The sequence below is a fragment of the Salmo trutta genome, chromosome 29, assembly GCF_901001165.1.
Source record: "Salmo trutta chromosome 29, fSalTru1.1, whole genome shotgun sequence".
NCBI lineage: Eukaryota > Metazoa > Chordata > Actinopteri > Salmoniformes > Salmonidae > Salmo > Salmo trutta.
The window spans coordinates 35,889,883-35,902,080 of record NC_042985.1 but is presented as its reverse complement, the minus strand read 5'-3'; the positions used below and the strand labels follow the sequence as shown (position 1 = coordinate 35,902,080).

Sequence of the window (12,198 nt, the reverse complement as noted above, 5' to 3'; positions counted from 1 at the left end):
TTCTGTCTATCAATGTTCAAATAAACCTACCATTAAAATTATAGACTGATCATTTCTTTGTCATTGGGCAAACGTACAAAATCAGCAGGGGATCAAATACTTTTTTCCCTCACTGTAGGATGCACCTGAGCTCAATTTCAAGTCGCATAACAAAGGATTTGAATACTTATGGAAATAAGATATTTCTGTTTTAAATGTTTTATAAATTATATATATATATATATATGCCTTATTTACTTTGAAGAACTAGGCAGCAGCTCTATAGAGGTGAGATGACTTGGAATGAAATCATAAAGTCATCAAATAAGTTTGATGGTTAAGCAAGTAATGTGAATAAATTATAGTTAATAAGTGATAAGCAGTAATGGACAGTCACTACCATCATGAGACTTTTATTAATTGTTTTATTCAATGTTCTTACAGCATTCAACCCACATAATGCATAGCGCATTTAATGTCTAAAAAAAGATTTGAAACCTAAGTCAAAAACATTATTTTTTAATAATCAAACCGAAACCAAACTGACCTCAAAAGGCACTCATCGCTCAGCACTACTGTGCTGACCAATGATGCAAGCTAGCTAATTTACCAGCTACCTAGCTAGACAGTACCTGAGTTCACAGGTTAGATAACTTCGCTAGCAGGCGTGCTAATCCAAAAAAGTTGGATAAACAAATTGCATGGAAATTCTGTCATGTTGACGTTAGTTAGTAAAGCTACCTAGCCAGAAAACATTATATATTTAGCTAGCTAACTATGTCATGCCAAAGATTATATCATGCTAAATCGTCAAGCATTTCTATATTCAAAAATACATTTCTGGTTTTACCTAATGCTAGCTAGCTAACATTTCCGAGCTAGCTAGGTAGTTTCTTTCGCACAACTCTTCTGTCTGGCCTTTGCACACTTCACTTCATCCTTTCACAACACACTGTCACACGATGTCAGTGTCAACACAACATTCTGGGCACATTTCAGCTTGTCTTTATTTCAAGAGTGTTTCATAGATGGGCAGATCTCACAAATTTGGGGTAATTTCTCCTAATCCAGCAAACCACACCTATAATATGCCTTGAAATCTTTAGATGAAGCCTTCATTCCTGGAATAAGTAAGAGTACCAATGCATCAGAGTTTCACACGTGGGACAAAACACATCATTGGAGTTGAACATTGGTCAGAAAACCAAACATTTCTGTTCCTGTGACAGCAACAGTTCATCACACACAAAAGAGAGACAATAACTATTGTTCAACTGTGCAACCATAAAAAAATAAGGTTGCATGAGGATACATAAGGGTTCAATATTATACGCATTTGTAAGTGCATTTATAAATGAGTAATAGCTGGAGGTAAATAGTGGCTCACTATTTGGCAAGCACTGACTGGCTTTCACACTATTTTGACCAATTAATATAACCCATTTATTAATAGTTTATAATGCATTTACAAATGATTAAATAACTGTTAATGACATAATTACAAACCCTTTATAATCCCTTTTAAAATGGAACCTTATTGTAAAGTGTTACCATTCTTTCTCACTACTTAGGTCTATTTCTTAAAATAACTCTGATAATAGTGTCGGTTGACCTTGCTGGAAACCTTCACAATCTTATCCAGTCTGTTCTTGTTGCAGACGTTCAAATGACTAAACCAGGCCACCATAGAGAAAGACTGAGTATATAAACACAACAGTAAGGAGATACAGCTACTTTCAGCCCCCATCCATACTTTTATAAGCCCTATTATAAACTGCACAACATTTGCCTCTTTCATGACGCTATGTGCACAAGAGTAATGTAATATTTAGGAGAAATTACCCTGAATTTGTGAGACCTGCCCATCTATGAAACACTCTTGAAATAAAGACGAATGAGAGAACTCACAGACATGTGACAGAGTGTGTGGGCTGCCAACAAAGATTTCCTAGCAGCAGGTATTACATCAGAAGATTTCACAATGTGTTATTGTGGTCCCTTTTGGCTCAGTTGGTTTTACTGGCATTTTCAATGCCAGGGTTGTGGGTTCGATTCCCACGGGGGACCTGTGTGAACAAAAATGTATGCACTCATTACTGTAACTTGCTTCGGATAAGAGCATTTGCTAAATTACTCAAATGTAAACATTTTATTTGAGGGGCCTTTGGAAGATTGTCAACATGTGTGTGTGTATATATATATATATATATATATATATTTTTATTCTGTTCAATGAGAAAAATCACAAAATAATTCATCAATAAATGTTAACACGTAACACACCTGTCACACCTTAATGCACAGCTACTATTTCTGAATGTGAATAAATGCAATGAATAAAACCAGAAGAAAATTCTAACATTAAATATGAGGCTTCATTAATTGAATTACTTATATGCTCCTGAAAAGGAAGAATGACACACAGAGAAGGGAACACCTGTTTGTAAATCCACAAAGTCAAACATATTTAGCCATGACATGATGTCAATGTTACAAAATGTTTACATGCACAACTCACACATGTCATGTTTCACACACACGTTTCAAGGATTTCCTACAGAACTCCCACCTGACTTTCAGCAACCTCGACTCAAGATAAAATGTCCTGACCTGTCAGCATATTTTTGTGTCCATATTCCCTTATTTGGGGGTCCGTTATCTACGTGTATATGCCTAAGGAAAGGGTATAAAAAAAACGACCCTAACTACTGCCGTTTCACCCATACCTTCTCGGGGGCTCTAAGGTAAGCGATGTGCTCGGCATTTATACTGCTTGTGTGTGAGCTGCAATGTCTAACACTTTGTCTGGTTTTTAATGATTTTCCCTATGTGGTTGTATTTATCCTACAGTTCTTTTGCTGCTATGTTTGTGTTGAAGTTCACTGTGGGTCTCCTGACCCTGATGCTGGTGTCCTCTGCCTGGGTTGAGGAACTGACTGAGGTAAGTGACACAGGATACGGAGCTACCATGCCATAAGATGGCTGCTTTGCTAAACTCAGTCAAACAGTCTGCATACTCAAAGTAACTCTGGGACCTACTGGGACACCAGTAACAGTGGGAACTTAAAAATCCTTCACACAATAAATATAGTGAGCTCCAAAAGTATTGGAACAGTGACACATTTGTTGTTGTTTTGGCTGTGTACTCCAGCATTCTGGATTTGAAATGATACAATGACTATGAGATGAGTGAGTGAGTGCAGACTGTCAGCAAAAATTTTAGGGTATTTTCATCCATATCGGGGGAACCGTTTAGAAATTGCAGCACTTTTTGTACATAGTCACCCCATTTTAGGGGAACAAACATGTATTATGTGTATTAAAGTAGTAAAATGTTAAGTATTTGGTTCCATATTCCTAGCACACAATGACCACATCAAGCTTGCGACTCCACACATTTGTTGGATGCATTTGCTGTTTGTTTTGGTTGTGTTTCAGATTATTTTGTGCCCAATAGAAATTAATGGTAAACATATATTGTGTCATTTTGGAGTGACTTTTATTGTAAATAAGAATATAATATGTTTCTAAACACTTCTACATTAATGTAGATGCTACCATGATTACGGATAATCCTGCATGAATCGTGAATAAGACAGTTAGGAAAGGCAGTTAGGAAAGCCAAGGCTAGCTTTTTCAAGCAGAAATTTGCTTCCTGCAACACAAACTCAAAAAAGTTCTCTGGGACACTGTAAAGTCCATGGAGAATAAGAACACCTCCTCCCAGCTGCCCACTGCACTGAGGCTAGGAAACACTGTCATCACCGATAAATCCACTATAATTGAGAATTTCAATAAGCATTTTTCTACGGCTGGCCATGCCTTCCACCTGGCTACCCCTACCCCGGTCAACAGCTCTGCACCCCCCACAGCAACTCGCCCAAGCCTTCCCGATTTCTCCTTCTCCCATATCCAGTTAGCTGATGTTCTGAAAGAGCTGCAAAATCTGGACCCCGACAAATCAGCTGGGCTAGACAATCTGGACCCTTTCTTTCTAAAATGATCTGCAGAAATTGTTGCAACCCCTATTCTGCAACCCCTGTTCAACCTCTCGTGTCGTTTGAGATTCCCAAAGATTGGAAAGCAGCTGTGGTCATCCCCCTCTTCAAAGGGGGGGACACTCTTGACCCAAACTGCTACAGACCTATATCTATCTTACCCTGCCTTTCTAAGGTCTTCGAAAGACAAGTTAATCTTACATCTAGATGTTCCGCTAGCGGAACGCCTCGCCAATATCCAATGATAGGGCGTGGCACGAATTACAAACTCCTCAAAAATCCAAAAACTTCAATTTCTCAAACATATGACTATTTTACACCATTTTAAAGACAAGATTCTCCTTTATCTAACCACATTGTCCGATTTCAAAAAGGCTTTACAACGAAAGCAAAACATTAGATTATGTCAGGAGAGTACCCAGCCAGAAATAATCAGACACCCATTTTTCAAGCTAGCATATAATGTCACAAAAGCCAAAACCACAGCTAAATGCAGCACTAACCTTTGATGATCTTCATCAGATGACACTCCTAGGACATTACGTTATACAATACATGCATGTTTTGTTCAATCAAGTTCATATTTATATCAAAAACCAGCTTTTTACATTAGCATGTGATGTTCAGAACTAGCATACCCACCGAAAACTTCCGGTGAATTTACTAAAATTACTCACGATAAACGTTCACAAAAAACATAACAATCATTGTAAGAATTATAGATACAGAACTCCTTTATGCAATCGCGGTGTCCAATTTTAAAATAGCTTTTCGGTGAAAGCACATTTAGCAATATTCTGAGTAGATAGCCCAGCCATCACAGGCTAGCTATTTTGACACCCACCAAGTTTGCCACTCACCAAACTCAGATTTACTATAAGAAAAATTGGATTACCTTTGCTGTTCTTCGTCAGAATGCACTCCCAGGACTTCTACTTCACACCCAATGTTGTTTTGGTTCCAAATAATCCATAGTTATATCCAAATAGCGGCGTTTTGTTCTTGCGTTATGGACACTATCCGAAGGGTGATGCGCCGGCGCATATCGTGACATTTTTTTAAAAAATATTCCATTACCGTTGTCATGGATTTCTTCGTCGTCAGACGATATGGCGAAATCATCGTCGGAAAATGAGGACCAATATGCAGCAGAGTTGAGATTGTTCATTTTGAACCTTTAATAAACTCAAAAATGAACATACAAAATAACAAAACGAACTCACGATCTACTAGACAGTCTTGAAAGGCTCACTCAGCAAAACAAGAAACAATCTCCCACAATTACACAGACAAACACACCCAACTAATATAGGACTTCCAATCAAAGGCAACACCACACAGCTGCCTTCAATTGGAAGTCCACCCCAATTAACCAAACATAGACATACAACTAACTAGATCAACAGAAATACGTAAACAAGGAACAGTGCCCAAAAACCCCGGAATACTTAAATCAAATGCCCTTTTAGAAAAAACACCACCCCGAACCACATAAACCAAATACCCTCTGCCACGTCCTGACCAAACTACAGTAACAATTAATCCTTATACTGGCCAGGACGTGAGAACCGTACTTCGAAGCATGTCAAACGCTGTTTAAAATCCATTTTTATGCGATTTTTCTCGTAAAATAGCGATAATATTCCGACCGGGAGACGTTGTTTTCGTTGAAAGGCTGAAAGAAGAAAATGCTGACTTCATGTGCACGCGCGCACCCGTGTCATTGTTCTCAGATCGACCACTATCCAAATGCGCTACTGTTTTCCGCCCAGGGACTGCAGAGTCATCATTCCCCGTTCTGGCGCCTTCTGAGAGCCTATGGGAGCCTTAGAAAATGTCACGTTACAGCAGAGATCCTCTGTTTTCGATAAAGAGGCTATAGAAGGCCAAGAAATGGTCAGACAGGGCACTTCCTGTATAGAATCTTCTCAGGTTTTGGCCTGCCATATGAGTTCTGTTATACTCACAGACACCATTCAAACAGTTTTAGAAACTTTAGGGTGTTTTCTATCCAAATCAAACAATTATATGCATATTCTAGTTTCTGGGCAGGAGTAATAACCAGATTAAATCGGGTGCGTTTTTTATCCGGCCGTGAAAATACTGCCCCCTATCCTAAACAGGTTAACAAACAGATTACCGACCATTTCGAATCCCACCGTACCTTCTCCACTATGCAATCTGGTTTCAGAGCTGGTCATGGGTGCACCTCAGCCAAGCTCAAGGTCCTAAACGATATCATAACCGCCATTGATAAGAAACAATACTGTGCAGCCGTATTCATCGACCTGGCTAAGGCTTTCAACTCTGTCAATCACCACATCCTTATCGGCAGACTCAACAGCCTTGGATTCTCAAATGATTGCCTCGCCTGGTTCACCAACTACTTCTCCGATAGAGTTCAGTGTGTCAAATCGGAGGACCTGTTGTCCGGACCTCTGGCAGTCTCTATGGGGGTGCCACAGGGTTAAATTCTTTGGCCGACTCTCTTCTCTGTATACATCAATGATGTCGCTCTTGCTGCTGGTGAGTCTCTGATCCACCTCTACGCAGACGACACCATTCTGTATATTTCTGGCCCTTCTTTGGACACTGTGTTAACTACCCTCCAGACGAGCTTCAATGCCATACAACTCTCCTTCCGTGGCCTCCAACTGCTCTTAAATACAAGTAAAACTAAATGGATGCTCTTCAACCAATCACTGCCGCACCTGCTCGCCCATCCAGCATCACTACTCTGGACGGTTCTGACTTAGAATATGTGGACAACTACAAATACCTAGGTGTCTGGTTAGACTGTAAACTCTCCTTCCAGACTCACATTAAACATCCCCAATCCAAAATTAAATCTAGAATTGGCTTCCTATTTCGCTACAAAGCATCTTTCACTCATGCTGCCAAACATACCCTCGTAAAACTGACCATCCTACCGATCTTCGACTTCGGCGATGTCATTTACAAAATAGCCTCCAACATTCTACTCAACAAATTGGTCTATCACAGTGCCATCCGTTTTGTCACCAAAGTCTCATATACTACCCACCACTGCGACCTGTACGCTCTCGTTGGCTGGCCCTCAATCATACTCGTCGCCAAACCCACTTGCTACAGGTCATCTACAAGACCCTGCTAGGTAAAGCCCCGCCTTATCTCAGCTCGCTGGTCACCATAGCAGCACCCACCCGTAGCACGCGCTTCAGCAGGTACATCTCACTGGTCACCCCCAAAGCCAATTCCTGCTTTGGCCGCCTCTCCTTCCAGTTCTGTGCCGCCATTGACTGGAACGAACTACAAAAATCAATTAAACTGGAGACACTTATCTCCCTCACTAGCTTTAAGCACCAGCTGTCAGAGTAGCTCACAGATCACTGCACCTGTACATAGCCCATCTGTAAATTAGCCCAAACAACTACCACATCCCCTACTGTATTTATTTATTTATTTATCTTGCTCCTTTGCACCCCAGTATTTCTACTTTGCACATTCATCTACTGCACATCTACCATTCCAGAGTTCAATTGCTATTTTGTATTTACTTCACCACCATGGCCTATTTATTGCCTTACCTCCCTTATCTCACCTCATTTGCACACATTGTATATAGACTTGTTTTTGTACTGTATTATTGACTGTATGTTTGTTTACTCCATGTGTAACTCTGTGTTGTTGTGTGTCGAACTGCTTTGCTTTATCTTGGCCAGGTCGCAGTTGTAAATGAGAACTTGTTCTCAACTTGCCTACCTGGTTAAATAACGTTGAAATAAAAATAAAATTTCAATAAAATAAAATAATGATGAGTGAGAAAGTTAGACGCATGAATATCATACCCCCCAGAAAATGCTAGCCTTCTGTTATTGTAACGGTTAGTAGTTAGCATGCCTTGAGGGTATAACATTTGTGATATGGATGAAAATACCCTCAAATTAAAGCTGTCAGTCTGCACTTTAACCTCATAGTCATTGTATTATTTCAAATTCAAAATGAGTACAAAGCCAAAACAACAAGAAATGTGTCACAGTTCCAATACTTTTGGAGCTCGATGTATATTCATGTATTTATATTCTCTGTATTCATTTTATATGTATTCTCCGTTGTCGCCTGTCTTTTTTCACATTGTCATCCAAAGTTTGAAGGTGAGAAAAAAACAGTTTTGGCACCATCTCACATTACCAAGCATATAAATAATAAAAACCATGTCATGATTAAGCAGACTTAATGGATCCAATGTTCTTTCTTACAGAGAATGTTGTGGAAGAAGACACCTCTGGTGAGCTCTCTGTTGGTGAGCTGCTGACCAGAGCCAACAGGGACCTCAGTAAGTTGATTCAATGCTCAAGGAATTAAGAGGATGCAGATGAATTATTTTGGACTAGCCCCCAGAGTAACCTGTTCTACATGTTCTTTACTCAAGCCCCCGAAGCCGATGAGCCTACTCTGATGGGAGACATTGCCATGCCCTCTGAGAAGAACGCTGACCCCTGCACCGCCACCGGGTGTCTGTGGCAAAAGTACAGTGACGGAAACATCTGGGTGCCCTACGTCATTGCCAACCACTTCTGTAAGTGTTCACTTTCGTGTACATTTAATTTCATATGTTGAGATATTGTACAAGCGATGCAACAATTTCACTATCTGTTGTTGTTCATCTACAACAGCATCTCGCGAAGTAGCCATCATCCAGCGTGGTCTTGACTCCTTCGCCGAAACCACCTGCATCCGCTTCTTCCAGCGTCAGAATGAGAGGGACTACCTCAGCATTGAGTCTCGCAGCGGGTGAGCCTGAATTTAAATAACATTACTAAACAAATTAAACATTATTAGTTTATGTAACCTTTACTTAATAACCTCTTATGGCTAGGGGGCAGTATTTTCACGGCTGGATAAAAAACGTACCCGATTTAATCTCATTATTAGTCCTGCCCAGAAACTGGAATATGCATATAATTATTAGCTTTGGAGAGAAAACACTCCAAAGTTTCTGAAACTGTTTGAATGGTGTCTGTGAGTATAACAGAACTCCTATGGCAGGCAAAAACCTGAGATGCTTCTGTTCAGGAAGTAGCCTGTCTGAACATTTCTTGCCCTTCTTTATTATCTCTATCGTTTACAAAGGATCTCTGCTCTTACGTGACACTTCGCACGTCTCCAATGAGGTCTCATAGCCCGGGAAAAACAGGAATGACGTAATTCAAAGCCCTGGCTGAAACAAAGGAGAGCAAAAGCTAAGTGGTCACTCAATGGACTAAGCCTTAGGCGCGTGACACGCCCCGCCCCCGGCTTTCAGTTTTTTCCTCAGTTTACAGACAGGCAGATTCCCGGTCGGAATATTATCGCTTCTCTACGAGATAAATTGCATAAATATTGGTTTTAAACAGCGGTTGACATGCTTCAAAGTACGGTAATGGAATATTTAGAAATTTTTTGTCATATTTTGCGTCATGCTCGTGGCCGAGATTTAGCGTTGGGATAGTGTCTAGAACGCACGAACAAAACGTCGCTGTTTGGATATAACGATGGATTATTTGGGACCAAACCTACATTTGTTATTGAAGTAGAAGTCCTGGCAGTGTATTCTGATGAAGAACAAGCAAGGTAAGAACATTTTTCTTATAGGAAATGTGATTTTGGTGAAGGCTAAACTTGCAGGGTGTCTAAATAGCTAGCCCTGTAACGCCGGGCTATGTACTTAGATTATTGCAAAATGTGCTTCATCCGAAAAGCTATTTTAAAATCGGACATATCGAGTGCATAGAGGAGTTCTGTATCTATAATTCTTAAAATACTTGTTATGCTTTTTGTGAACGTTTATCGTGAGTAATTTAGTAAAATCACCGGAAGTGTTCGGTGGGAATGCTAGTTCTGAACGTCACATGCTAATGTAAAAAGCTGGTTTTTGATATAAATATGAACTTGATTGAACAGACATGCATGTATTGTATAACACAATGTCCTAGGTGTGTCATCTGATGAAGATCATCAAAGGTTAGTGCTGCATTTAGCTATGGTTTGGGCTTATGTGACATGATATGCTAGCTTGAAAAATGGCTGTGTGATTATTTCTGGCTGGGTACTCTGCTGACATAATCTAATGTTTTGCTTTCGCTGTAAAGCCTTTTTGAAATCGGACAGTTTGGTTAGATAAAGGAGAGTCTTGTCTTTAAATAGCTGTAAAATAGTCATATGTTTGAAAAGTGTAAGTTTTCGGATTTAGAGGAGTTTGAATTTCGCGCCCCGCCCATCATTGGATATTGGAGCAGACGTTCCGCTAGCGGAACGTGTAGATGTAAGAGGTTTTAAGTAGGCAAGTCACATCAATATGCATGTAACTGAATTTCCCTTTGAAGATTATAATCCATACAATAATAGTTTTTGATCCCCACCACCATGTATCTCTTATGAACCCATTACCCCGAGGTTTCCTAAAACCCTTACAACGAACTAGATGATTAGGTTAGGCCTTATTTCTGGCATTGGATTGGTGCACCTTGACCCTCTGCTCTTCTTCCCAGGTGCTACTCTTATGTTGGCCGTCAGGGTAATGCCCAGACTGTGTCTCTGGCCCGTCAGGGCTGCCTGTACCACAGCACCGTCCAGCATGAGCTCCTCCACGCCCTGGGCTTTAACCATGAGCAGACCCGCAGCGACCGTGACAACCACATCCATGTCTACTGGGAGAACATCATTGATGGTCGATACCATTCATTTATCCTGTTTCCCTTTAACTTACTTTCACTTTACATGATAAGAAACTGCCTCTATCTCTAACTGCTAATTCTAACATAAGAGAATATTTTGGGGGCTGCATAATACTGTACTTGTCAGCATGCCCGCTTTTTGTTTTTCAAGCTGTAGTGTAATCTATAGTTCTATAGTTGTTAATGTCTGTTTAATATTGTAACTGATTGATCTTGCTCATAAAGTAGGGTGAAACACAGCCTATCAGCTCTATGAACATTTTGTCTTTAATATGTTTATCCCAGACATGAAGTACAACTTCGACAAGATCGCCACCCTGAACCAAGGAACTCCCTATGACTACAACTCTGTCATGCAGTACGAGAGGTCAGCTACGTGATGTCTTTCTAAGAATTACAAATATTTCTGGAATGGACCCCAATTATACGTAACGTTCCATCCCTTCCTCAGTGTCCTTTCATTCAGGCCAAGATATACAGTACTGTAGCTTCAGCAGTGACATTGTTGAGTAGGCCTAAATTGTGTTGCATTGTGATTTGGTGTGGTTACAGGTACGCCTTCTCCAAGAACAACCGCCCCACCATGGTGCCCTTCCCCGACAGCAACGTGTCTTTCGGCGAGGCCACTCAGATGAGCAAGAACGACATAGACAGGCTGAACAGGCTGTATGGCTACTGTGGGTATTGCCACACTGAACAACTTACTGTACTTGGGATTGGATGATTAAAATATAGGCCAAGGCTGCTTGACTGGATCAAATCTCCTCGTTCCGACCTCCTGGATGCCTCTTCCCCAGAGCTAATGTAGCTCTAATATATCTAGAGCTTAATAACGGTGAGAATTGTGACATTGAGGGTGGGAGGATATATCACACTGGACATAGCTTTATGTGTATGATTAAATAATCACTATTGTTTTCTCCTTTGCCCCCAATAGAAACCTGTGGTCCCACTTCCGATGAACTCAAGATCACTCCGCTGAAGGAGTAGAGTGACCTCGAGTGGTAGAACTATTAGAATTCAATTTGCCTCAAAACATCAAGGCTGTGCAACCTCTAATAATCACAATAAAAATATGATCAACTGAAATCAAAAGCTAATCTGTGTTGATCCTTCCACTTCAGTACGGTTCTCCAAATATGTGTCCATACATGCTTTACTCAACATAAGTATTCTAATGCTTTGAACAAGTGTTACAGCTATGGAACATCTTCACAATAACCCTAAACCGAAACATTTGTGGACTGTGTTGAATAACAAATACAATCATAAAAGTATTTTGTTTACTTCTACGTTAGAAAAGTATTATAACCAGTTTGAGGAAAACATAAAGTGACGGTCTACATAGTAGGAATGTAGACCGTGAAGCTGTGTTTAATTTTGCTCTGTACTCCAGCATTTTGGATTTGAGATCAATGTTTAATATGAGGCGACAGTACCGAAATTCACATTTTATTTGAGGGTATTTTCATTCATATCCGTTTTACTGTTTAGAAATTAAAGCACTTTACGTATCTAGTCCCCCG

General features: G+C 40.2%; 1 protein-coding gene across 1 annotated transcript; it reads left to right on the top strand.

The window, feature by feature from the left end:
• Window positions 1–2,711: 2,711 nt before the first annotated feature.
• On the top strand, window positions 2,712–11,744 carry LOC115167746 (low choriolytic enzyme-like). The gene is made up of 10 exons (XM_029722384.1): window positions 2,712–2,723; window positions 2,830–2,920; window positions 8,104–8,110; window positions 8,218–8,292; window positions 8,389–8,535; window positions 8,633–8,750; window positions 10,487–10,665; window positions 10,958–11,039; window positions 11,225–11,507; window positions 11,610–11,744. Exons 2-9 carry the CDS (start codon window positions 2,843–2,845, stop codon window positions 11,394–11,396), a joined length of 858 nt encoding a protein of 285 aa, XP_029578244.1. The 5' UTR covers window positions 2,712–2,723; window positions 2,830–2,842; the 3' UTR covers window positions 11,397–11,507; window positions 11,610–11,744.
• Window positions 11,745–12,198: the final 454 nt, after the last annotated feature.